This window comes from Gymnoscopelus microlampas (genome assembly GCF_963454915.1).
Source record: "Gymnoscopelus microlampas genome assembly, chromosome: 15".
In the NCBI taxonomy this organism is placed as follows: Eukaryota; Metazoa; Chordata; class Actinopteri; order Myctophiformes; family Myctophidae; genus Gymnoscopelus; species Gymnoscopelus microlampas.
This window is the reverse complement of record NC_139952.1, coordinates 36051149-36078921: the sequence shown is the minus strand read 5'-3', so window position 1 is coordinate 36078921 and position 27773 is coordinate 36051149. Positions and strand designations below refer to the sequence as shown.

Genomic DNA, 27773 nt, shown 5'->3' with positions numbered 1-27773 from the left:
TTGTACTTTTACTCAAGTACATTTCTAATACTGGAATTTCACTTGCACAATTTTCAGAGTATTTCTACATTGCAGTATTGATACTTTTACTTCAGTAAAAACATTGAGTACTTTTTCCACCACTACGGGCACCCACTACGGGGGGTGGGTGGGTGCTTTTCTGAGCCTTTAATTGATGGATATAGTGTAGAGAGACAGGAAACACAGAGAGAAGGGGCAAACGGTTCGGCTGGTTGAGAATCGAACTGGGGACTTGCTGTCGGGGCAGTAGAGCCATGTGATGTATCGGGTCGTCCCTGCGCACACGCGCACACACGCACACAGACACACACACACACACACACACACACACACACACACACACACACCACACACCACACACCACACACACACACACACAGCCTACTTCTTAGCACACACGCTATCCCCCCCAGATCACGTTCTTGGTTAGTGTGACTGTAGTTTAACCCAAGACCTGAGGCCGATTCTGAAAACAGTTTTCTGAAAAACATGTTTCTATAAACTTTTTCATGTGAAGGACCCCCAAAATTATATGTATTTGGCCAGCGGACCCCATCTCAAAATATTTTGTTCCAGAGACCCCCAGAAGCATCGCTTTAAAAGAATATATATATTCAAAGATTTGCACAAATTGTCATATTTTTTTAAAAAGTAGCAGATCTACAAGCTTGTGACGCGCTACGAGCTTGAAAATCTGCTATTTTTGAATAGCCAAAGTATAAAATGATGCTTTTTTTAGCTCAAATCTAAAATGTCACTGATGCTTTCCTAGTTTTAATGGGTTAACAGATGATTAACAGCCTAAACCCCTGCAGCCATGATTCCACTGACCTCCATGCAGCATGGCTTGTAACATGCTGTACTAATCAATGCCATACACACACACTGGGAGCGCTGGAAGCGCCGGGGGTTGGCTTGCGGTGCAACTGACTCTTGTTTTTGTGCTAACGAAAGACATGAGAGAAACTCATTTCCCTTACAGCTTAATCTTTTTCTTTTTAGTTATTTTTTTTGGTTTTTCAAAATCATTTTCTGTTGAAGGGCAGTTGTAAGCTCCCTGTTATTTGTTCTATTCATATGACCGAGACAGACAACGATAATAGTAATAATAGCTTGAATTTATATAGCGCCTTTCATAAACCCAAGGACGCTTTGCATCAAAAATAATGAACAACCAACAAACAAACAACCAGACAAAACAACAACCAACTATTTGCCATAAGCATGAGAGAACAGACAAGTAGGAAAGGTCATTGGTAGACATGGGCAGATTCAAGAGATTCAAAAGGGTTTTATTTGTCACTCACTCATACAGGTACAAGCAGCAATATGTTGGTTGTTCCACAAAGAGTTTGTTAACAACAATACAGTAACAACAAGATAGTAATGATAATACTGGATGTGATGAATAAGAAATATAAAAAGGGAAGACTAAAGTTAAAATATGTTGGTGATAGTACTGTACATGTAAAAAAGCACATCAGCAGATAAAGGAAAAATAAAGTTGACAATAGTAGTGGTAAAAACACTTTGGCAGCAATGGGAAATGTGCAGAATATGGGGCAGGGGTTCGTATATGGATCATAGAATGTGCAGTAAGTTCACACATAGGTACATACATAGTAGGTTCACTTACCGGTATACAGTATACAACACAGCCAACCCAGGGCAAAGCCAGGAAAGGCAAGAAGCGCACCATCTACGTAGATGCACTGTGGCGCGACAGCTTAGCTAACAACACTGTAGAGCAGTGGTTTTCAACCCTTTCCATATCATGGGGTCCATTATTTATTCTGCATTTGAGCCACGGACCACCATTTGATGAGATTTAGACTCTCAGACCCAAAACTTTGAATATTTTGTTATCGTTGGATACGATTTTGTCCACATTTCCATTGATGTGGTACCATTAGGAGAGAGTAAATGTTAATCAAAATGTTTAATGTTTTATTAAGTAATGCAGATGTTTAACAATAATAGAGAGCGATCATGTTACGCTCTCAAGAGTTAAAGATCTATAAGGGTCCATTTGGTTACCAACTGTCCATCATTTAGTTGGGGACCACCTGGAACCCCCTCAAGGACCACTGGTGGTCCCCGGTCCACTGGTTGAGAACCACTGCTGTAGAGCTCTAGACCTGTTTGATAGGAGAGACAGGAGGGCAGCGATTCAGGAGTCCAGAGTTGGTGTACGGTGACCGCACTCTCGCATCACATGATGCAAGAGTGCGGTTGAATGCAGTTTTGTTATTCATATTAGAGCATAAGGATCTCTGACAGGAGTTTTTCATTGATTGATTGAATACTTTACTTTATTGAATACTTTTAAGGTTCGGTTTACAATGATTGTTAAAAGGATAACACAAAAAGCCCTATACGGGCTTGTTTCCATTGGGTTCCTTGGTATTCACTAGTTCACCCATTGCCGACTGGGGCTGTGTGTGCGGGCTCAACCACTACAGTATTTCTGGGCATGAAGGCAGTCTCTGAGCACACTGCCTGCCAGGGCAAACTGGAAGGTGAGGATCAAAAGGAAACAAGTGGAGAGAGTTCCAGTAGGATTTGATTCCTTGCCAGAAGGCTAGAACGAGCCTCACGAAGCGCGGGGGTCTTGACCACCTCACTGTTGCCGGGCAGAGCTCTGTATGTTTTTACCCACTTCATAAGCCCTGTTTTAAACTTTGTCATGTAGCGAAAATAGCAGATCATAGAGCTGTAAAAAGGCCTGGATGTTAGCACAAAGGACTCTTGTCAGTTAAATATCATGCGGCACAAACGAGTCTTGTTTTTAATGGTGTGGTGGGGATAAGCCTTCAGGGAACATAGCGGGACTTATGAAAATGTTGCACAAATTGGGCATTTGCACAGTGGCGTTCGAGAGCTGACCGTCAAAGTGTCACAGTTCGCTGCCTTGTCTGTTTTTAATGGTGCAGCTCTAGTTTAGAGGACAACGAGGAGGCCTTGTAAAAAGACTTTGTAAGAGAGAGGCATTGATGCTGCGGTTGTGTGAGTTTGTCAGTTTTATGTACTTCCACAAGATTACATTAGTCTAATTCCAAGGCATGGGAAGTCCAGGATTGTTATTGGAACTTAAAGCCTTGTATTACATTATCTTATACCAGACAGCCAGCAAGCGCACTAAGTGGCTGGCTGGGGCCCAGATTGCATTAACTTAGTTTATGTACACTGAAGAAAATTCCATTTTTTCTTTGATCGCCGAAAATCAATACGCTAACTGCATTTCTTGATGTTTTGAATTTTGAGTGTTGTTGCTTTTCCCCCCTTCATGTTTCATAAGTGCAAAAGCAGGGGTTCTTGCAACAAAAAAAAACACTTTCCAGAGCAAGTATCAAAGGTGCTGAGTGATTTACCATTTAAAGGACAACTTCACCAATTTTCAACCTATCTTCATATAATTGGTCCTCACTAATGCTCATTACAATATGATACCATTCTAATCTATATTTGGTCTGTGTCTCAGAGGAGGGCTGTAGACAGTTCAGAAACCCGCCTACCAGTGACATCATCAGTAGGCAGATTTGGTCATTTCAAACATTTGAATGATTTTATTACATTTTTATGAACGCGAGAATAGTTTCTAGTAGCTTTGATTCCTCATCAATGATGTCACTGGCAGGTGGGTTTCTGAACTGTCCACAGCTCTCCTCTGAGACACAGACAGAGTACACAAAAACGGTACCATATTATAATGAGCATTAGTGAGGATCAATTTAAAATGAGGGGTTACAAACCTCATCTGTAGGGAGGCAAGTGAGAAGCCTGTCGCCTGAGTTTACATCACAATGTCATCCTTTCCTCCCTCGTTTACCTTCCTTCCTGTCTGACTGAGCTCTCGGTTGCCTCTGCACACAAAACTGCTGGAAGTTCCTCTGGAAATCCTCAACTTCCATTTTTATGCTGTGTCAGTGTTATTTGTCAAATCCTTTTTTTAAACTGTGCGGAAGCCAAGCCCCTTCTGTTAAGTTTGTTTGGGCACAGCCTGGTACTGTGACAAAACTCACCGAGTTTAATAACACCGAGTTTTGTGAAGTGAGAATATAGGGAACTATTGCACGGTGACACTTTTTACTCTATTCTAAAAGAAAAGGTGGAAATGGTTACAGAAAGTCTTACTGGTGCTCCCTGTCCAGACTTCAGTAAATAGGTGTGAAGTTTGAGAATTAACCGTGTGAAGTTTAAGAATAAAGCAACTGTGATGTTTCTGAGCGAAGCCACACTGTATTGTATACATTAATAGAATAAGACACCATTCAAATTGTATATTAGCTGAGCAGGCTTGCCCTCTTTGATATAGCATAAACGTATCGTAAAACTATACCCTACTTTTCATTTGTTTGTTGCCAAGCTGTTGTTGGATAACCAACTAGCAATTTCAGCACAGTCCCTCCAGGTTATGAGCTATAAACAGCCAACGGCACTGGCCCTCCCCTGCTGGGTATAGGAACAAAAATGATAATGCGTGCAGAAAATATCCAACAATGTTTCTCCATAAGATATCGATGTGTTTTTCTTGTTGCATTGTTTTTCTAAAAGCTACATAGATTAAGCGTGTTGTTATTTCCGTTTGGGACTTCAAGGTTTCTCTTAAGGTTTATGGTAACAAAGCAGTAATGTGTGAGTGACAGATAAACAGAGAAAACTCTGTTGGGTGGATAATCAATACACGATTGTGGAAAAAGGATATGGTGATACTCAGCTGTCTAACTTTCTTGCACAGCCCTGTTCCCGGCATTGTCAAACAGGCAGCTGTTGGGCAGGTTGTTGTCGTCTAGTGTGGTGACGGTCTGTTTCTTTTGGACAAACGGAAATAGCAATGTTTATATAAACTTCACCAATAACAATTTTCATAAGAAAAATGTTGGTGTAACTAAGAGAGTCACTGAAAAATGGATGAGTTGTCCGTATGCTATTTTCAGTGAATGTTTGCCTATTTTCATCAAATGTTCACCTATTTTGACATGCCCAGAATAGGGAATATTGTTCATGTGGTTCAATTATTGAGTTATTCGATGCTTGCAATATTCTAATTAGCAGCGTATAATAAGACATAAAATCAATGGTGTTTTTTTCACTGTCTGGCACTGGGTGATCACTCAGGGGATCATATGCCCGAGGAGGTTGCCCACCCCTGGTGTAATATGTTTTAGCAGCTCTAGTTGTTTGATAGCTTTTTGGGGGAGACCTGAGAGAAGACGATTACAGTAGTCTCTCCTGCTGCAGATGAAGGCATGAATACGCCTTTGTTTGTATTTGGACATGAATCCGCTACGTTTTCAAGATGATAACGGGCTGACTTTGATATCGACTGGATGTGGATATGCATTGCATTGACATTTTGATCTGAATATATAATGATACCAAGATATCTGGCTTGGCATTTAGGCAATAGACTTCAAAGACAAGGAGTCAAGGTGAGCACTAATTCTCAGGCTTTCCTTCTTGGCACGGAAGGTGCAATGAAATGTACTGTGTAACATTTCCGACATTAGAATGTGAATTATCCAGAAGGTCATGTACAGGGCTGGAAGTGGGAGTTCACTAGTTTTCTCATTAGTATAATTACTTTTTTTTGTGGTACCTATATGCTTTGGTTGTCAGGAGGAATATACACATCAAAGAATACACAGAAATGATCAAGGTCAATCGTAACATTTGAAATATTGAGAATGTTTGTGATCATTAAAATCTAAGGTGTGCTCCTGACAATTTGATGCCAGTATGAACCATTTTTCCATCTTATTTGTGAGGAGAGGCAGGTCAGATGGAGAGACAGAGTGTCATCCATGGACTGCTGTAGAATGTAAACCACTTAAAGCGGCATTATGTAACCTTTTTTTCATGTATAAAATGTAATTTTGTCCCATCTGTATGGTAGAGTATGTTAATACAATATATCTTATACAATAGGGGAGGTTGTATCTTGTCTCCCTGCTCTTCTATTGAGACATTTAGATTGTCTTGGTCATGTCTCACCTAGACACAGGATGTGACAATTTATCCCCTGAGCAAACGGGCAGGCAGGCAGGCTCTATTAGCTCGATTCCGGTCCCTCAATGTTGGATCCGGTTCCTCCTCTAGTCTTACAGTTAAACAGAAAAACAGTTTTCTGAAAAACCTATGTTGCTATAGCAGCAATCTCGGAACCCAGAGACAACTGAAAAGTTATACTTTTACTCCTCAGTTATACTCTGGGACAATGCCGACGTAGCACCAGTGCGCAAGGAAACCGGGGTTTAAGTCTGCCTTCACCGCTCCACTTGCCGGTGGTGCGACTACGTTTTCATTCCCACTAACAATATTTCTACACGGAACACTAACACCACTTCTCCCAGAGAACATGGATCGTTTTGGTTATAAGCCCACTTGTTTCTATGATGAAAGAGTAAGTTCAAATGTGAATATCTTTCCGTGGTTTTGTCTGCTCCGCGGACGCTATTGTTAAATTAGTTTCGGTTAGTTTCCAGTAGGGAAGGGTCGACGGACACGTGAATCCCGCCCATTACTTTTGATTGGGTAAAGCGCGGCCTGCTTCCTGATCTGAAGGCACGCCCACTCCCACACAGTGTGTACACGTTCTGACGAACCTTCAGGACAGATTCCAACGCAGCGCAGAATCTGTTCTTGAGAGATTACTATATCAGTGGTTCTCAAACCTTTTCATGTCAAGTTACCCAAAATGATATGTATTTGGCCGTGGAAGCCTTCAGAAGCAAAGATTTGCACAAATTGTCACGATTAAAAATGTTTGCAGATCTACAAGCTCATGAGCTTGTATATCTGCTATTTTTGAATAGCCAAAGTAAAAAGAACCAATGTGCTATACAGCTAAAAATCTAAAATGACACACATACAGTACTTTCCCGGTTTTAATGGGATAAGTTGCAGGTTGTGGAGAGCCGTGTGTTCGATCCGGTAGCATAAATGTAAGTCCCCTCTGTCAACTAGATTCTTTATTAGTCAGTCGTACTCGTGGAAATTGATTTTGCGTCATACAACCGTCATGAAACACACAAACAATACAACAATGCATGGGCGTCAAGGCTAGGGTAAGTGCGACGGCAAGCGCTACGATTATTTTGGGGGTCGCGGCATGACAAGTTTGCTCTACACAATAAGCACATACAGACTAGACTCTGTATGTACCCAACTGCAGTGTATACAAATGACAGGAAAAAAAGTTTTCCTGTAAATAAATCAATACAATAGTTTCTCACTGTGCTACAAGCTGTAACGTGTTGGAAATAACAGCATACCACATTGCCATACTGCATTCCGCCTGCAAGGAAGTCCAAACATGGTCATGTGTGTGATGTCACTTATAGTCCTAGTGTATTGTTTGCAGTGATTGCACCTTATTTATGTCACTGTGTGTTACCCAATGTTTCCCAACATTGTGGTTTTGTTTTTGGCTTTCACTGTAAGCAGCAGTATACTACAGGACTTTCCAATGCTAAGCCTTCTTTAACCACTTACATCCGTCTGGAGTTCCCCAGGGCTCTGTACTGGGTCCGCTCCTTTTCTCCCCTCTACACCTAATCTCTTTGTGAGAATAGCCGATCTACAAGCTACAAGATTTGTGTTGCAAGCAGTGTGTTGAGCTTATAGATCTGCTATTTTCCTCTTTTCAACAAATGTTCACTTATTATGGTATGCCATGGCATCATGTGGTTAATAAACCACCGCATCCTATATACCTTTTTGCAAAGTTAACTGGAACTTTAGGTGGCTTACATAGCATGTGTGTATACAGTACTTGCACACATGAGTGCATTCTCTGTGCAGGTATACATACTGTACTTGCATATATGTATGCATCAGGATGTACCATTGTTTTGTATGCAGGGGCAACAGAACTTTACATCCTCTTGAAAGATGCTTGGCCTCGTGGCCATCCCTGTAGCATCTTCTTTAGAAGATTCATTATACTGATGTGAGATATGCTCAAACAGCAAAACAAAATGTGCCTATGTAACCATTTTAAATGTAGCACGTTGCAGCAACCTGCTGATCAGCATGTACCAGAAAGCTTTCAGAATCACTGTTGGACACTAACCTTTAAAACAAAAAACAAAAAAAAATCATTTTAAAGTTTAATCAGAGCCTTGCCCAGCTAGCCACAAGGCTTGTTTCTGTTTGTGGTTAACCCTTGCTGGGTAGAGAGAGAAAAAGTTCCCTAATTCTCTCAAAGAGTGAGTTCCTGTGGTGCAACCTCACTGGAAGAAAAACAAAAACAAGACTTGACAGCGAGCGGCAGGCTGTTTTGCGTTGAATTTTGGTTGCTTTTACAAAATATGGAGTCAGAGGGTGACGCATGCATACAGAATTCCTAGAGGGCTCGGCCCCTAGCGATCCCTGGTGGAAGATTAGCTCAAACTTAACAAGGAGGGCCTGGCTGCTGAGTTTGCTGAGACTCTGCCTTAAGGCACTACGTCAATGGTTGATGATGCTGCTGATGCTCTCTCCCTCTTTCTTTGGATTCCTCAGGCCCTTTCTGTGTTTCCCTTCGCTCTCAGGCACGTTTTGTTTTTCCCTTCGCTCTCAGGCCCTTCTTTCTGTCTCTCCCTTTCGCTCTCAGGCTCTTCTTTCTGTCTCTCCCTTTCGCTCTCAGGCTCTTCTTTCTGTCTTTCCCTTTCGCTCTTGGGCCCTTGGCTTTCTGTTCTCTCTCAGGCCCCATTCTGTCTTTCAATTCGCTCACGGGCGGCGACGCCATACGGTGTGAGCTTGTTGTAGATCTGACACTGGCGTACGACAAAATATAAATCTGGCTTTTTAGTCGTTCTCTCTTTCTCCCATCTCACCTCTTCATCTTTCTGTCTCACTCGCTAAGCTTTCTTGCGTTTCTCATTTTTATTGATATTTCCTTTTCGCCCACTTCTCAGTTACTTTACTATCCTTGCAGCCTGGCAGAAAAAATATTGCCACGGACGGGAGCATTCAAAATGTTATGTCATTCACTTCCACATTCTGTTTTTTAAATGTCTCTCTCTCTTCTCCTCCTCTCTCCAGGAGTGTGGAGCCAGAGGGTTCGGGTGGAGGAGGAGGTGGAGGCGTTCCCTACAGAGTCTGTTGATCTGCGCTGCCAGTTCATCGATGGAGGGGGATCGACAAAACTCACTCAGGTAAAAGAAGCTAAGCTGCTTTCATCTGCTTCTCAATACAGGCTACATCATTGTAACCCACATTCCTTGTTTTCTTCCTACAGAGAAGCTCTGGACTAAAACAGCTCAACAAGTTAAATGTCTCAATATAGTGACATTTTGCTGACTGTCAGTCTCCCATTGTTGATGTTTCTGTATTCATATTTTAGAGTATTTTGCTGCTGCATGTATCAATAGAGGCTTTTGCAAAAACTACAAGAGTAAAAGAAGCTCATGCACGTTCCTCTGCTGCCATAATGTCACAAGCCCCAAGGTCAAAACCACTTTGTTTCCGGACAACAGAAGTACTGCAGTACCCCAGGAATATATATGTGCAATATGGACAGGGCTGATAAAGCAGGCAGGGAAAAGGAAAAAGTTTGGGGACAATAAAGTGGTAGAATTTACACAATTTCAAAGTCAAATAGACCACTTATCTACAACATCTGACTTGTCTTGATGAAGTAAAGCAACGTATAAAACAAACTGGTTTTCTTCCAAGCAAGTTCGAACGAGAAACAAATAATTCTTAAACGATATCAATGCATGACACACCGATACCCTACTGCAACACGATGGACATTCACACTATTGCCAATATGAGGCAGCCTGCGTTTACAGTCATCAATGCAACATTCTGCATAGAAACTGTGCAAAACACATACTATAACCATCACTGGATTTGGCATACTTAGCCAGTAAAATGTATTCCGATTGTGATGATATTTCTACTAGGTCTGCTCTGCCCCCACTCGGTATCACGAATAATCAACTTGAAAAGTGGTGATCACATTTAACCTGAAAAAGAGTAATTGTCATCTTCCATCCTTGGTTTCTTCAAATGTATATTTAACCCATTAAAATCGGTAATTTTAGATTTTTGCGTTGACTATTCAAAAATAGCAGATACACAAGCTCACAGTGCGTCACTTCGTGAACTACTGGTTTAGAAGGCATTTGTAGAATGGGCCTCAGGTCTTAATGGGTTAACAAGACTATTGAATACTTTATTAGACAGAAATTCAAACAGTACGAGGTACAGTCATACATTTGGGCTAAAAGGATAACACAAAAGTCCTAAAAAGGCCCAGATTCCTGTGTCTTGGGGGTTGTCTGCTACTGTAGGTCTTTTTGAGATTTCGGTGGGAGGGTTGGCCTTTGAGGACGTCGTCAGGTGCCAATCTATCATGTTGAATCATGTCCAGAACATTGATTGCTGTCAGAGTTGAGTAGGAGAAAGGGCGTGGGATGGAAGTATAGTACCACAGAAAGGGAATAGACAGTGGTCTGCAGATAGAAAACCATAGGTACATTAAAATGGAAACGCATGGCCTATCATGTGTGTGAAAACGTCGCTGTACATGAAATTACAGGTTTCCAAGAGACTAATCTAGTTAGATTTGAAGTGTACAGTACCTTCACACTATAACAAACTAAATAGAGAAAGGAGGGGTGCTCAAATACAGCAGTGAAAAACGCATTATAAGTCTTGGATTATTCATTCTTTTATCTGATTGCAGTTGCAGGCTGTTGACAGCGTGGTGTCGCATGCTTTCTGGTATTATGGTGTTCGCTAGTTCACAGACTGCAGGCATGCGGCTTATAACAACATTTGTGGACCCCAGGAATAGTAGCTGCTGCTAAGGTAGTAGCTAATGGGGATTCAATAAACATTAAAGTTTAAGATTCTGTAGTTGTTCATTTTCTCAGAACTTTGCCCTCGCAATGGTCGCTTAGAACATTCAGACTGGTGTTCAAACTGGCAGCCCAAATCCAGTCCAAATCCAGTCGTGATTTCCTTTTAGACATTAAAGGGATAGTTCACCCAAAAAACAACAACATTTTTTTCCTATCGATTAGTCACCCCATGGAGACTTGAATTCATTGATATTTTTTTCTGTTTTGTCACATTCCTAACAAGCCAATAATTTGATGACCAGCGCACCGGTAGGCAGTGGTTTCCGGTAGGAGACACAAAGGAGACTCTTTGTCTTCTACCGGAACTGCTGCCGGTCATCAAATTATTGGCTTAGGAATGTGAAGAAGAAAAAAATCCATGAATTCAAGTCTCCATGAGGTGACTAATCGATAGAAAAAAATTCATTTTGGGGGTGAACTATCCCTTTAAGGTTGGTTTGGCCCAATTTGGCCCCAATCAGTGGTTGGCTACAGGTGTGTTTCCTGGCAAACCTATAAAATGACCTGAACCCCATTTTGACTCTTTTAGGTTCCAGAGCAGAGCAACGGTGAGAGAGATGATTGTGATTTGTTTGTTATGGTTTTCTTGAATAAATAACTTTAAAGTCTGATCTTTTTTTCCCCTCTACACCAAACCTCTTTGCCGAAAATAGCCGATCTATACAAGCTCAAGCGCGAAGCGTTGTGAGCTTGTTGATATACTATTTTTGGCTTATGTTCCCCCAGAATAGGGATGCTAGGGTTCAAGTGTTTAATGTAAAAAAAAAAAAAGAAAAAACATTCCTATCACACAAAGATTTTACTGCCCCCCTGTAGTTACTCTGATCACCCTTAGGGGTCACAGACCCCCTGTTGAAGACCCCTGCCTTAGACTGTCAAGAAACCACTGAAAAACAATAGTCATGTGAAGGTAAAGGCTTCCAAAATACAGAGCTAAATTAATACATTTTAATCAAATGCACTTTCAGGGTTGGATCCGGCATTATTATTTTAACTGGCCCACTGGACATATAGGCCCCATAATGTCCTGGGTGTTAATATATCTGTTCAGTCTGTGTGCCAGCGAACACAATAACACGCTCCAACAACCAAATATCATGTAAGACTTCATATGTGCACTGTAACGTCAATTCACACACTGTTGCAATTGTTTTTCAACCATGAGCACAAAAAATACATGCACATAAAGACAAACAAACAATTGCTTGATGACAATGTACACATTCTACATGTTAAGTATACAAAATATACAACTCTACATCCCAATGAGGTATAACATTTTTATGAATACGGGCACCACAAGTCTAGGCACATTTACTAAGTAACTGGCCCGAACTTCACAAATTAATATGTGATTGATGACCTAATCATGTATCACAGAGGCAGGCTATGACAACATTCAATATCATTATCATTATCATTGCAGGAAAAACATCATTTGGCCAGAGTGTCAGGGCCATGAATGTGGTCACTGGTGGTCACCAAATGTCAGGGTAATCCAGGCATTAGATTTAGAAACATTTTGTTTTAGACCAAAGTGTTGGACAATTTGACCAACTCTGACTAGGGATGGGACAATAGGAAAATGTCATGTCACGATTATTGTGACCAAAATAATTGCGATTTACGATATTGTGATAATCAAATTATGCTTAAAATGCCACTTTTGTCAACCACTTGAACCCCAGCATCCATATTCTGGGGGCGGACAAAAATACCGGATCTAAAAGCTCACAACGCGTCGCAACATTTTTGTCAAAGAGATTTGGTAGAGAGTGAAAAAAAGACTATCAAGTACGTTCTTAACAGGTCCGTTTTACCAATTCTAGAGGGTTTAAGAGGTACCAGATATCCAGCTCGGCAAAGGTGAATTGATCCCAGTGTATGACGGAGGACAATTTCACGATAAATGTAATCTCCGCGATACGATTGTGAGTGTTTTTTTATCACGATAAACGATAACGATTATCGTCCCATCCCTAACTCTGACTGACTGACATGCCATCCCCCTAGCAGGGCTAAAAGGGTACGTTTCATACCATAATTTCGACCTAACAATTGGTTAGTTATGCCCTTCACGATTTGTGAATGTGAGCACTGGAGAGTAAAAATCTATCTAGCCCCATGTTGTGATAATCTCTCTTCCTCCCAGCAGTGTTTCAAATGTCGATATTAATTTCTTTGTATAAAAAATATGTTTATTTAAAGAAAGATAAATTAAAGACAATATGGCGATATGTTCTTTTAAATTATGTTATTCCAAATTGCAAATTCAAAAAGGTCCTTAAGGGAGTGTTTGAATGTCAGAGGAGCTTTTAATTTTGTCGACTTGAATTTCTTCTGACATTTTTTCGCTATATGGGACGATCATTTCAGTTTTTTTCCAGCAATTGAAAGGAAATAGAAACAGAATAATAAACAAGTATCATACGAGTGCCAGAACCAGTGGAGTTAAAGAGAACCAGAACCAAACGCTTGTACTAAGTGAAGTGACAAAAATAGATTTGTGGACTGAATATTGCAATAATATTGTATTTAGGAATTATTGTCCAATAGTCCTTTTTCACGGCAGCCATGTTGACATCATTATTTGCGTAGCCAATGTTACATCCTTCACAGGTGTTATGAATGATACCAATTACGGCTCTGTTTCATGTAGTGGAGCAGATCTTTTTCAGTGAGCCAAAACATGCACAATAGCAGCACCCAGACTCTGTTTGACCTGAATGGAACGGAGCCTATCATTGGTCACACCTTAACTCATTAAGTTTTTAGACTAATTTTTAGACTTGAGCTAAAAAGCATTATTTTACACTTTGGGCTATTCAAAAATAGCAGATATACAAGCTCATAGCGCGGCACCGAGTGCCGCGCTACGAGCTTGTAGATCTGCTATTTTTGAAAAATCGTGTGCAAATGTGTGCAAATCTTTGAATATACGGTATATATTTTTAAAGCGAACATTTTTAACTCAAATCGTTGCCTCTGGGGGGTCCCTGGAACAAAATATTTTGATGGGGGTCCGCGGCCAAATACATATAATTTTGGGGGTCCTTGACATGAAAAAGATTGAGCACCACTGATATAGAAACATACGCTTTTCAGAAAACTGTTGAGATTTAGGAGACATGTAGAATCGGCTTCAGGTCTCAATGGGTTAACGCTGACTGTCTCTGTCTGCAGGTGTCTTGGATATGGGAGCCTGTGGAAGGCCAGAGGGACAACATCGCCGTGTTCCACCCCATCTATGGCCAGAGTTTCCCCGACTCGCCCTTCAAGGACCGGGTCGTCTTCATCCAAGGCTCCCTGGAGAACCCCTCCATCCGCATCTCCAGACTGTCGATGGCAGACGCCGGACGCTACACCTGCGAGTACGCCACCTACCCTTCTGGAAATGAGCAGGGCACCACCAACCTCGTCATGCTCGGTAAGTCATGGTTACAGAGACGATGCCTCGTCTTGTAACCACTACTTAGTTCCCTGGGAGTCTTATACATCACCTCCTTTTTTCTCTGTTCCCTAATCTTTTCGCCGAAAACAGCTGATATACAAGCTCATGCTGTTGTCCGTTGCGACCATAGAGTTATAAAAGAACTAGAGAGGTAACCGGAAATCCCCGCCCATTCACTTCTATGGAGTTGCTCACCCAGGGCTTACCCCCTTTTTACCACTTTTTACCCCTTCTTGTTTGTTGACGGTGACATCACAGGGTTCATCTGCCTTGTTCAACGCCAACTCACATACCACCCTGCTGTGGTAGGCTGCAGTACCAGAATCGCCCGCCATGACTTTAGCGCTTCAGGTCTCCCTCTCGGTAATGGGGGCTTGGTTGCGATGCATTGTGAGTTTGTAGATCTACTATTTTTGCTGATTGTTAACCTATTTTTGCACAATGTTCGCCCCCAGAATTGGGATGCTAGGTTTCATGTGGCCTCTGACTACATCTACAAGTGGATTTTAGAAATTGTAGCACAGAAAATCTGTCAACAATCATATTCATTATAGCGGTAGTTACACTGTAAGTTAACAAGAAGACACAACTTCAATTTGATTTATATCTAGGAATGATGAAACACATTATAGTTTGGAAGATTATAATCGTGTGCAGCTTAGGGCCATTTTAACAGGCACTACTGCACTTTACTCAGTAGCTGTTAAGAATTGCTTATTTTGTGCACATACATTATGATTTGTTTCTATTGTCTGGTGGTTGTTGTCTCTGTATTGTGGATTCTATGAACTTTTCATCCTCTCCACAACTTGAACAGGAAAACAGCTATTCAACGTAGAACAATATATGCAATCTTTGTTTTTCAAAAAGCTCACAGTCAAAAGTTTATTTAAAGTCCCTCAGTGTCCACGTGTCCCATGGTGTGCTTTAAATCCTCAGAAAAATCCTCTCTGTTCAGTAAAGGTAAAATTATGATGTTTGTCTTTGCTCTATTTTTGCCGTCATTTAATATTCCGCATCTTATGAATTATGCATACGCTTGATCCGCCAGAATTTGGTACATAGCATTCGACGAAAGCTTTCGAGCCAGTTACTTCTTCGTTGACGGGACCCACAATGGTGTCGGGTTACGGGAGAACGTTTGTTTTGTAGGACTGAACGTCCCTGCATACTTCCACGTTGACTAATGCTGCATTTATTGATGTTTTTTCCAGTGAGTGCTAGTCCGAAAAAATAATTTGAGGTAAAACTCTGTATTAATGCTCAGGAGATATGTGTGCAGAGTGAACAGAATCTTCATGGGTAACCTTCAAAAATGCATTAACCGAACAAAAAACAAAAAATTGTGGGGGAGTGGCTCTTTGTTTGAAAATGTGTTTCCCTTCTTAATAGTGTTTCATGCTTAGTTGAGTAGGAATAATTTAAGGTGACCTTACCTTTTGAGGAAACACATACCACGATAGAGCATCATAGGGACATACAACAAGATAGAGCTGACAGACTCGTTTAGTTTGTTGAGTTTACAGCGTCCCATGACATCTAGCCTAGCTTAACCTACTCTGAATCATCTGCGGGACTTGAAAAGCCATTATTAAGCTTTGTCCTGTTTGCTGGAGATAGTGAAATATCTCAGAATATAAATGAACATTCATATACACTCATATACTGTAAGGCGAGGCAAGTGTATTGGTATAGTACATTTCAACAAGACAGTTCAAAGTGCTTTACACAAAACATTAAGAGCATCGAGACAAAGTGAAAAAGAAACACCAAATAAAAGGACATTTGAATACGCTTCAAAGGAGTTATTAAAAAGTTAAGAGAATAGAAACAACCTCAAATAAAACGGATAAAAATACGAGAATAAAGTTTTAGTGCAGCACAAGAAATGAATCAATAGCCTCAATAAAAGGCAGCAACAAACAGAAAAGTCTTCAGCTTTGATATGGACCAACTGAGAGTTGTAGCAGACCTGCAGTTATCTTAGAGTTTGTTCCAGATACAGTACACGGTGCATAAAAACTGAACGCTGCTTCTGCACGTTTAGTTTAGTTTAGACTCTGGGGAGCGAAAGCAGACCTGTCCCAGATGGCCTGAGATGTCTGAGTGGTTGATGATATACGTTTCCCTCCATCAATCAAAGTGTGAAACATATCAGACTTACTGACAGTGTGACTGAGTTCCTGTTGCCCTAGTCTAGTCTTCTTCGTCTTGTCCTATTATGTTTTTCTCTTGTCTCTTTCTTTTCTCTGTCTGCGGACTGCACCCCGGGCCAGTGTAATAACACTGCAAATCCTGAGCCTATGAACCTATGTGCTTTTCCTCTTCTTCACCGACAGAGAGTTTGGAAATTGTCATAGTTATTATTTTCCACACATTGACAGTCGTTATCAGGCCGACAGTGATCAAAGACGTTACCGGATAAAGGGCTTTATCTTAAACACGGTGCAAAACGGTGCAAAGCGCAGAGCGGGTGTCATCGCTAGGTGCTACTTAAAGAGTGCATTATTCAGATTAAGATATGTGCCTTCATAGGCGGTTTCACAACGCGTGCACATTGCTCTGCATTTACAGGGCTTCACTTTCAACACATCACTCACACATTCAATATGGAAGATACAATTCCTGAGAGACTCATCATTATAATATGATGAATAGCTAATATGAATGAGATAACATTTGAACATTTTCAGCTGGTTTGCGTTTTTCAGCACTACATTGGAGGAAAGTTTGAGAGAGAGAGATGTTTATAAGTAAGTCAACTATTGCTGATAGAAGATTTGTTCAAAGACCACTCAACTTTGAAATGTATTCAAGGATCTCTCGTCTTTCAAGAATTCCTTGAACCCATGCCCCTCTGGTTTTCTTTATCTGTTTGCAACGGAGCGTACAGCAGTAACATTTAATCAATTATCGATCTTGGGGCTCCAACATAGCCACTGTTTACTGAATGTTCATTCATCAGTGTGGATGCCCACTTCATTATTAAAGTTATCTTGCTTGGTGTGGATGGCTCTTAACATTTCCATGTGTCTTGGATGTGTCTTGGTTTATTATGAATTGCAGTGCAGTAGGCAGAGCAGAGCTGTACATAATGTTTCGTCACGTCATGCTTTAATAGGTTATAATAAAGATAATGCACATTTATTAACTTGATGTGTCAAGATATCACTGATGTCTCTTGGACAGGAATTAGGACACATTACAGAACGGAAATCATGATTCTGAACTGCATGCCCAAGTATGCGCAGCACGACCACTGAGGGTATGCGATCCATGTCTGCTTGTTTTTTTTATATTTTCTGTGAGTGGAGACTTTGTTTTCCCCATTTCCTGACATCATGGTATTGCTTTTGGCATTGTGCAGCAATGATGCCAGAAGATGAGGACACGCTTCCCTCCTCCCATGTCTGCTTCAGCTCAGATTTGGTGGATTTCTGTTGCTCCTGTAGATGGCCATGCTTTCACTTCATGCACAAGCTGATGCAGTACATTTACTCAGCAGAAAACAGTTCCTGTCTCTTCCTACTTGCCGATTCTGTCATTTTAATATTGATGCGCAAGTGATCTCTGGCTCTTAAAGGGAATGGCAGATTACATTCTCTTAATCCAACCAATTACACTCAGAACACAACCATGATTAATTAAGGGATTAATCTCGTCTAACTAGCTAAATTGGAGTTGGACAAGCCCCCCCAATGCGCCATGTAATTTAGACCTTGCCCCACCTTGTGCCATAGATTGTGTTAATAGGGCCCATAGAGTAGTCACAGTGTCTCTCCATATGACTTCCTTTATTAACTACTTAACCTCTTAAACCCGCTGTGAGCTTATAGATCGGCTATTTTCACTGAACATTCACCTAATTTCGCCAAATTGTTCACCTATTATGTCATGCCCAGAAAAGGGACACTAGCATTCAAGTGATTAAGACTGACTGTGACTGTAGCGTGGCGGTCCAGGCACCCTAGGCTGCAATGCCAGCCTGACAGCGTGTCGCGGGTTCGACTCCCGTTCCCAACAACCTTTGCTACGTGTCACCCCCCTCATCTTTCCCCATTTCTTGTCAGCCTACTTTCCCCTATCCCTTTAACCCCCCCCCCCCCCCCCACCCCAAAAAAAAAAGACTGACTGTGAAAAAGGAGAAAGCAGAGGCAAAGGAGGAGAGGAACATCTTGATGAGGTCATGAATTGTCAAATAAGTCTGACCTTCAGTATTAACTAAACAAAAAGGATTTCCAAAGAAGTACTGCTTGCCAAAAAGGTGTGAAATGCAGACTTAGAAAGAAAAGAATTCCAAGGCACTCCGTCTCATGTGAAAAATTGTATAGGTTTATTAAGAGCAAGGCAAATGAATGTGACCAACGCGTTTCGACCTAGAAGGTCTTCGTCAGGGTCTATCTGGCATTCTGGCTAATCAGTCACTTAAATACAGCCGTGGATGTATTTAAGTGTTTGAATTCTTCAGTATTAACCATACAGTAGGTGTTCAAAAGTTAAGAGTAACCTGTGTTTTATAACCATACCTGTGTTAGAACTTTAACTTTTCCTAATAAGTTTTTAAAATTAAGTCAAGAGAGCTTATTTTCTCATTGGAAGGTCTTTGATCTCTCTTTCTTTATCTTTGGTAGTTGTTTTATTGATGAAAAGGTGGTGTCAGGGTCAGGGGATGGTTTCCATACTGTAATGATGTTCCTTCTGCAAAGGAGGTTCTCAAGGACAATGAACTAGTTCAGATTGAATTATTGCAGCAGGCAAAGGTTCAAGCTGTCAGCTTTTATTTATGTAGAGCTACACAATTATAGCTGAAATGATATGGCTGATTATTTTTGCTCAATATTGTAATTACGATGATTGTGATGATAATGAGGCTGTTTGGTGGAAACGGGTGTTTTAATCATTTCGTTACTGACTTTGTTACTCATTGCATTTATCGGTGTCATGTCTTTGGCCAAATGCTATGTAATGGCCTTTGTGATTTTATTGTTGCTCTGTGAGCCTGATGGATGGGGAGATGGGTTGTACAATGTTCTGGTTATTAACCTCTGTGTGATGGAGAGGAGACGAGGGCAAGGTGCAAAAGCTGACCAAACAACATATCTTGATATGATATTCAATTAACTGCCAAGATTCACGTTTACATAAACTGTGAAACAAAATCAAAAAGTTTGAATTGTTTTTGAATAATTGTGCCGCCCCTAGCTAGGACAGTGTTTACCTCAAACTGGGTATGCTTTGATAAAAGAAAATAATAAACTCATTGTCACTGTTGACAGTATCTGAACTATTTCGATTATAGACATGAACGCTATCTTGGTGTGTGAGTGCTTATTAAAATATCTCTTAAGCTTTATGTAATGACAATTTCCATTAAGCACTAAAATACTATTATTTCACGGTTTTCCAAAAGTTAATACAGCGTCCCTATGCTGGACTTGTCATAATATAATAAATACATTAGGTGAACATTTGTTGAAAATAGCCGATCAACAAGCTCACAACACGACACATTGTGAGCTTATATACCGGCTATTTTCAGTGAAGAGGTTTGGTGTTGGGGGGGAAATAATAATGGGACCAAGAACAGACACATGGGGGACCCAGGAATGCAATGAAAATGAATGCTAGCAATGCTATGAAAATGGTAACCTCGAGGGCAGGCTAACTCAGGTGAACTTTGAAATGCTCGCCCATAAACGTCACCTACGTTTTCAATGTTGCTCGATCTGAGTGGATATTTAGCTTGTTAGCCGTGGACACCTCTCACTTCCGAGCCAGCTGCTGTTATTGTTACGCCCACCTGTCCTCTGTTTAGCGAGCAAACAGATGCCATGGCTCCCCTTCTCTTTAACGTTAATGGCACAGAGGAGGCTTTGACTGAAATGAATTCTGTCGAATGTTAAGTGTTGTCTGCTCACTGCCTGGGGTGCATCTCACCGGAAGCGCATGAAGAGCCTGTGTGGTCAGTGGGGCTTTCTGTAAGGGTTTTTGTTAAATAGTGTGTTTATTTTCAGATGGTTGCACTCTGAACTGAGAGCTCAAACACAGATTTTGTGCTTCTGGAGAAAAGCTGTTAAGTGATGAAATTAAGCGCTCAGTTTTCGTAACTCACACAAGTCTGTGTTCATTTAAAGGCTTTCTATTGCATCAATGTCAGCAAAAGAAATCCAAAATACTTTTTCTTCTCTTTTTTGGAAAGATTATTTAAAAAAATCGCTTTTCTCATTAGCACAGGCCAATGTAGAGAGGGAGTTGAGCAGGGTGTGAAAGACATGCAACACAGGTCTCAAGCTGGAATCGAGCCGAGGATGTTGGGATGGGCCCACTATCTCAGTGGTTCCCAAACCTTTTAGCTCGTGACCCAAAAGAGAAATTGCCCGGGTCACCCAAACTTGTGAAAATAGCAGATCTCATCTGCAGATCTACAATCTACAAGCTCACAATGCGTCACAATTGATTTTTTGGGGGAGGGGGAGTTGAAAATATTTTGAAATAATAATAATAAAAAACTAAATGTAGGAAACTTTACTCGCGACCCATAAAACATTGTCCGCGACCCACAAATGGGTCCCATCCCACTGTTTGGGAAACTATTAGTGCATTATTCGGTCCGCTACTGGTGCAACCTAACTAGAGAGTGTTTGCAGGTGTTTGTACCTAATTTGGTATCACCGCTCCACTGCTTTTGGTCTGGGGACTTAATTCCCACAGTCCCACTATAAAAATGTATATGCTCCCATTACGCTAAGCCACTGTGGAATCGCTGTGCACTGAGCACAAAGCTAAACTTAGAGAATAACAAATGATGAACAACAATTACAAAGAATTCATTATGAAGTCCCAGTTGCTGTGGTTATTATTATAGTCCAAGGAAATGGAAAGTGTTTTTTAAATTGCTTTCATGTCTCTCCCTCTTGGGCCTTTAATATTTCTTTTTTATCCTCCTTTAATTTCAAACTCAAATTAAACCTTCACAGGACTAAGAAGAAGGAAAAAAACAATAGAAAAAGAAAACCCAAGAACACACAGGAGAGGCTGAACTTGGCCGTCTCATAAAGGAAAAACATGGGCAGATGATTTTGGCTGGCTAGCAGATGGGTGTTAGGCAGAGCCCGCTAAACTACTTTTGCTGGCACAGAGCAAAGTTCGACTGGGAAATACCTATAGGAAAGCTCATGTACAGGCTTTCGTCTGTGGCTACTGCAGTGCCAAGCTATGCCAAGCCAAAGCTTACTGGGATAGACGCATTGTAGCCAGGTGTATATATAAATATGCGTGGCTTTTGGAAAGAGTACAATAAAACGGCTCATGGCAGAGAAAACATATTGTTTTACCCTATTGGATATAGAATCACATGGAGCCAATCACATTACATCTTATTGGATCCAGAACCGCTGCAGAGCCAATCGTATTACTTTTTTTATTGGATACAGAACCAGCAAGAATCCCAAACATATCACAACTTAAGTGTGAATGCATAATCCTGACAGCCAACGGTATTACACCTTATTGGATCCCACACTAGTGTTGGCCAATCTCATTATCGCTTATTGGACTGTGACTAAAGATTCACTCACTTGGCAGTGAATGATATCACAACCTCTTGATTGGGACCACACAACATTACCGGTAACCAATTGTATTGCACCTTATTTGATACAGTGTAAACACGCGGCCAGCAGTGCAGGAATGTGATAGCGTTGTTTGATGTCCGCTGCTCGTAATGATCCATCCTCTCGCCACTCAGAATGTTTAATTTGGGTCTAATGGAGAGGCGCAGTGGTATCCTACAGGGTAGAGCATCAGGTTACTGGTGTGAACCGCAGGATCAACTAGGAGAATATACCCTGGGAAAGAAAAACCAATAACACTGTCCCCTACATGTGCCCTTGAGCAAGGCACATGACCTCCCAACGGTTTCAGCGGAGCTGCTCAGCGGTCGGCAATTAGACTGTGGTTAAATTTGGCAGCAGCCAGGTGTGATCGTGTGTAGGCGGTATGACTGCAGGGTGTCGAGTGTGGGTGTTGAGAAAATATGGCCTGAATAAATAACGTGGAAATAGTCATTTACGTAATCCTGGCTGTGGATAGGGCTCAGTATTATCAAGGCTCTAACTAACACATGGATACTCAATGTGTTTTTGTTTTGAAAAAATTAAAAACACACACACTCATTAAAAGAAATACCGCCATGCCTCCCCTCCAGGATTCTTGGCACGCTTGTTTACCATACCAGCATGGTCTGGCATGTTTAACCCATTTACAATGACTCGTGGTTTACTTTGCATCACTGTGGACCAGTGGTTTGTTTGATTTTTGCAGAAAACTGCATGTATGTATCAAATGCCAGTATGATATTTTAAGACACAAGTAAATCAACAACACAAGTTGACGCTCTACCTAACTGTTGTTAGGGCACACGTGCCAACAATTCTGGAAGGACACGCTGCACAGTAAACCCTAAGGGTAACTTAAAACGCAAATAACTAACTATGCCCTGCTGTGCAACCATCTGTCTCTGTGAATTGAACCACATCTTTTCTATTCTTCCTATTATTGTCTTGGCAGTAACGGATGTGATGAGGTTAAAAGAAAGAATTGCTTCTTGCAGTGTGGCGCCCTTGGGGGAATGTATAAACCAAATGGGAGAGATGCCATGAAGGGCAGAAAGGGTCTCGTACGCTTGTGCGACCCTTGTTTCTATTTTTCATTGTTTTTCATTATTTGTAAAGTGGACAGAACGTCTGAGCTAAGCCTGAGCAGGGATTAGAAGGCCAGCCAGTGTGTTTACTCTCAACACTGTAAAATCAATATACATGCACACCAGGGAGTGGAGACGAATGGGGCTTTGATTGGATTGATAAAAAACAAAAAAATCTATCTTATATGTCTGTCTGTCTGTCTGTCTGTCGCTCTCCGAATTCGCCGGACAAACGAGCAAGCGCATGGACGCCGCTTTAGTTTCGCTCCTGTTTTTTAATGCAGGTGGCAGCTCTGTTTTACTCCCGCTCATGTATCCTTCTCACCTTTTTTCACCCCAGTGCATATATAAATCTCTCTCATACATACATACAAACAAACAAACAAACAAACGATTAGAATTAAATGACCCGGAACAAGAAAACAGACTAGAAAACCAAGGTTGGAACTTAAAACCAGCAGCACACAAATACTGGTAGATCTTGGACTCTGACAGGCAGCCCTCTACTCGCTTTGGCAGCTAACCAGCCATCACTGGGGGGTCCCCTGTGACTTCAAATGACTTTGAACTAACTCACTTATGGCATCTCTGGCCTGATGACAGTTAAGTGAGATTAATGATGTGAGCCTATAGCATTATTTGAACAAATATGTATTATGTATATTCGGCTATGAAATCTGGTCGAAACCAGGTATACATAACGGCAAGACTATATAATACACTGTAGCTTATTTGGGAGAGGCATACTGTACATTCTGGGGACATATGCAGACTCCATATTTGGACAAAGTTTAAGGGACATATACCCTAGCGTCCCTATTCTGGGCATGTCATAACAGGCGAACATTCAGTGGAAATAGGCACATTTTCGACAGAAATAGCCAATCTACAAGCTCCCTTGCTACTGTTTTATTTCTACACTTGCTGTACCTGTATGTTGCAGTACTTCTCTTACCCTGTATCAGTACCTTAACTGCGGCGCTGCCTCTGGTGACTGAATTTCCCACACAGTATCAATAAAGGTCTATCTATCTATCTATCTATCTGCATCGGCCATTTTTGGCAAAGGTATTTGTTGTAGAGGGAAAAAAGGAGGGGGGCCCAGTATAGACCCCTAGGGGACCCCGGTCAACAAAGTAGGGTTTAAGTGATTAAGACTTAACGTTATTATCTAGCTTAAATGATGCGAAGCCTGCGGATCTAGTGCAGGCAGACAATTCAAAGCAGGTGATCAGTCCCATGCACACATCTGGGGCGGGCTATTTAAACCTCCCTGCTTACTGCTCATTCTGTGTGCTGCTGCTCTGCCATCTTGCTGCTCTGCTGTCTTGCTGTGCTGCCGCTGCTCTGTGCTTTGCTCTACGACGTTTTTTTTGCGCTCCCAGCATCTAACTGTGGGCTCTGTTTCTATATGATACCCTTAGGGGGTCTTAATATTTAATTCCCTGTAATATCTATTTGGCAGATTGATTATTCATTATAATATTGCTATAATATGCTTCCAGGGAATCAATGACCTGAGGCAGACCTTGATATCAAATTATGCTTGGATATTTATTTAGATATTTATGCTCAATAAATATCTTTACGCTCAACAAATATATTTATTCAGTCCCAGAGTTGTATGACCGAAATATATTTATGCTCAATAAATATATTTATTTAAATCCAAGAAACTCCTACAGTTACCTGCTTAGTTGCCATGATGAACTCCTGCATTGCTGCTAGCTGGGGGGGGGGGGGGGGGGGGGTGCTGGCGACTGTTAGGAAAAAAACTGAATCTAATTTAGGGAGCTTTGCTACCTTCTTCTACTGTCCTCTTCTCTCTTGTCTTTTCTTAGTGCTGCTTTTATGTTTGAAAGGCATGATGATGACTCACTCGGCTTGCAGATGTGCTCAGCTTGTCAAGTCTTGATGTTTAGATTTTGCGACTAAACTAGCTATATTATATTGTCTCTTCACAGGATTAAATAGAAATTTGTCCTTAGACAGCATATTACATACTGTATACATTACCCAACAATCACCATATCTGTATATGACAAAGACACCAAAGAAAATCTGGAATTATTAATTCAATTGATTAGTTGACAATCGTGGCAATGTGAATCACTGGCAAGGGCCCGTTCTCTAAATGGGCCCCACTCCATGGACAACCAGCGCAAGCACACACGCGTATATTCATATGCAATTTGCCTGCATTGCATGATTATGGTGGGGGGAATAATTTGTGTGATCTTATTGAGCCCAATGAGAGTATAATGTCATTGGCTTCCAGACTTTTCCTTCTGAAGTTTTTAAGCCATTAAAACCGTGTCATTTTAGATTTTTGCATTGGCGATTCAAAAATAGCAAGCTTGTATGCCAAGGCATGTTGTAGAATCGGCCTCGGGTCTTATGGGTTAAACTGAATTGGAAAACATCAGCCTAGGCTTTCGTGCCCCTTTAAGTACACATTTTAGTTGGCTGTTGAGACATCTGAGTTGAATTTGAGTTTAACCGCTTTAAAAATCTTTGTTCATCCCCCAGTGCCTTGACTTATTTGTTTCTTAATAGGGAGCAATAATGTCTCAGTGTTTAACTCAGTATTATTCCCATTTTAATGGCTTTCAGAATGAGCTGATTCTTGGCAAGGGAAACAAAAGTTCAGCTGTGAGAACATCAGGTTAGCATAATTGTTTCTGTTGCAAGCAGGGCACGCTAAGTTCTGCAGATCTTTGGTCCCGTGTCAGCACTTTATTTGGTAATTTTTAGTTTCAGTTTTAAATGGCCTTGCACTCTGTAGCGCGGAGGGTCAGGTCTGGTTGAGAGACCGTGATGTCCCTCGCGTTCTGTTTGCTGAAAATGTTGAAGTCGCAATTTGAACCAAAATCCTCCTTCGCTTCCAAGTTCCTCATTAATCTCCCCCTGCTATAGTTATGCACCCAGGGTTTAATCTCACCTTGCTACTTATATGCACCCAGGATTTAGGCTTTTTCTAAAGTGTCTTGACTCCATATCACCCAAGCGTGGCTTCAAGTAACTCAGGTGCACAAAGCTATTATTCAAATGTTTCTGCCACAGTCACTACAGCGGCATGGGTATTACCGGGGAGAGTTGGGGGGGGGGTCTGTTTATTCGACTGTGCAGCCGAGGCACCCGCCGTGCGCTCTAATTGCTCTCTGCTCAGAATCCCCGGGACCCGTGTGACGAGAAGCGGCAGCCGGCTCAATTTGATGCGGTGTCACGGAACACATCAGGCCCCCGATACAACCCACCTTGTTAGAGCTCCCAAATCGATCCAACCCCTCTGCTCTGCTTAGCTCTGCTGTCTTCCTTCTCTTCTCTTCTCTTCTCTTCTCTTCTCTTCTCTTCTCTTCTCTTCTCTTCTCTTCTCTTCTCTTCTCTTCTCTTCTCTTCTCTTCTCTTCTCTTCTCTTCTCTTCTCTTCTTCTTCTCTTCTTCTTCTACTCTTTTCTCTTCTCCCCTCCACTTCTCCCCTTGCCAACTGGGTTCTCTCTCCTGTCTTTACAGTTACTCTTTCATTTAATCTCGGCCCATCCCCCCATCCCCCGTCTCTCAGATTCTCCCTCCTGGTCCAGAGACACGCCATGCATTTGCTCCCCGCTGTGTTTCATTATAGGCGCGGTAGGATGCCAGGTGTATATGCACAACAAATTGATTGGACTTCCTCCCTCCTCCCTGCTCGCCCTTGTCCTTCTATATACTCATCTGCTTACACCCCCCACCCGCCTCCCACCCCAACCACCCCTCCCACCCCCACCATCACCAACCTCAACCCCAACCTCTCCTCTCTAGCGTCTCTCTCCACTCACCTCTGTTATCGACTCCTCTGATATTCCATATGTCTGCTAATGTATTTTTTCTGTGTAATAACCTCTCTCCCTCTGCCCCCCCCACCTTTTTCTTTTATCACTCCTCTCCTCTCCCTGTCTGGGTCTCTCCCCCCCACCCTCTCCCTCTCTGCTCTCCTCTCCACAGCCAAGCCCAAGAACTCTGCTGTCGCTGTGACTGTGCAGGCGGGCGCCAAGCCCGTGGTGGTGGCCCGGTGCGAGGCGGCCGGGGGCAAGCCGCCGGCCTCCATCCGGTGGGAGGGCTCCGCCGGAGGCAACCACTCCACGCGCAGCGAGCCCGCGGCCGACGGCACGGTGACGGTCCGCAGCGAGTACCGGCTGGCCCCGACGCCCGCCGACCACGGCCGCGAAGTCTCCTGCACGGTCAGCCAGAAGACCCAGGAACGACCATGGGTGTTCCCGGTCAAGCTCTCCGTAGAGTGTAAGGGGAATGTGCAAGCACACACATTGACGCGTGCACCCACACACATCAATGCCCTCACTTTCCCATCGCTAGTCTAAAGCCGTCCGTCCGTACGCCCGTACGTCCGTGTGTGTCTGTTTGTCCGTCCATCTGTCTGTGAACAGCTAATCTCCGGGACAGTTAGCCTGATCTACGTGAAACTGTGCACACACACACTCCCTGGATGCCAGAGCAGAACCTTTGCCTGTTATAGCGCCACCAGGAGGCCGTTCTTTGCAAAACATTTAGTCTTTTTTAAACATCACACAAATCGGTAGACAGTTTCTCTATAGTCATGTGATCAAGAAATATCTGTCATATTTTTCATATTCCATCCTGATTGGCTAAGTTTGGCCTCCCACGTTTCAAGGAGTGGTCCATTTTTAACAAAATGCCTCAAATCATAAATGCAGCGTCCGATTTCCGTGAAACTTTGCACGCACATTCCC

At 42.0% G+C, this 27773-nt stretch overlaps 1 protein-coding gene across 2 annotated transcripts in view; it reads left to right on the top strand.

The window, feature by feature from the left end:
• pvrl2l (PVR cell adhesion molecule related 2 like) overlaps window positions 1-27773 on the top strand; it is a gene marked incomplete at its 3' end in the record, with an annotated part of 373936 nt that overhangs the window by 127617 nt on the left and 218546 nt on the right. For both annotated transcript variants that reach the window (XM_084081055.1, XM_084081054.1), the window contains exons 2-4: window positions 9049-9161; window positions 14061-14304; window positions 27010-27303. In XM_084081055.1, coding sequence (XP_083937181.1) covers window positions 9049-9161; window positions 14061-14304; window positions 27010-27303 — 651 coding nt within the window. The remainder of the gene's footprint in view (window positions 1-9048; window positions 9162-14060; window positions 14305-27009; window positions 27304-27773) is intronic.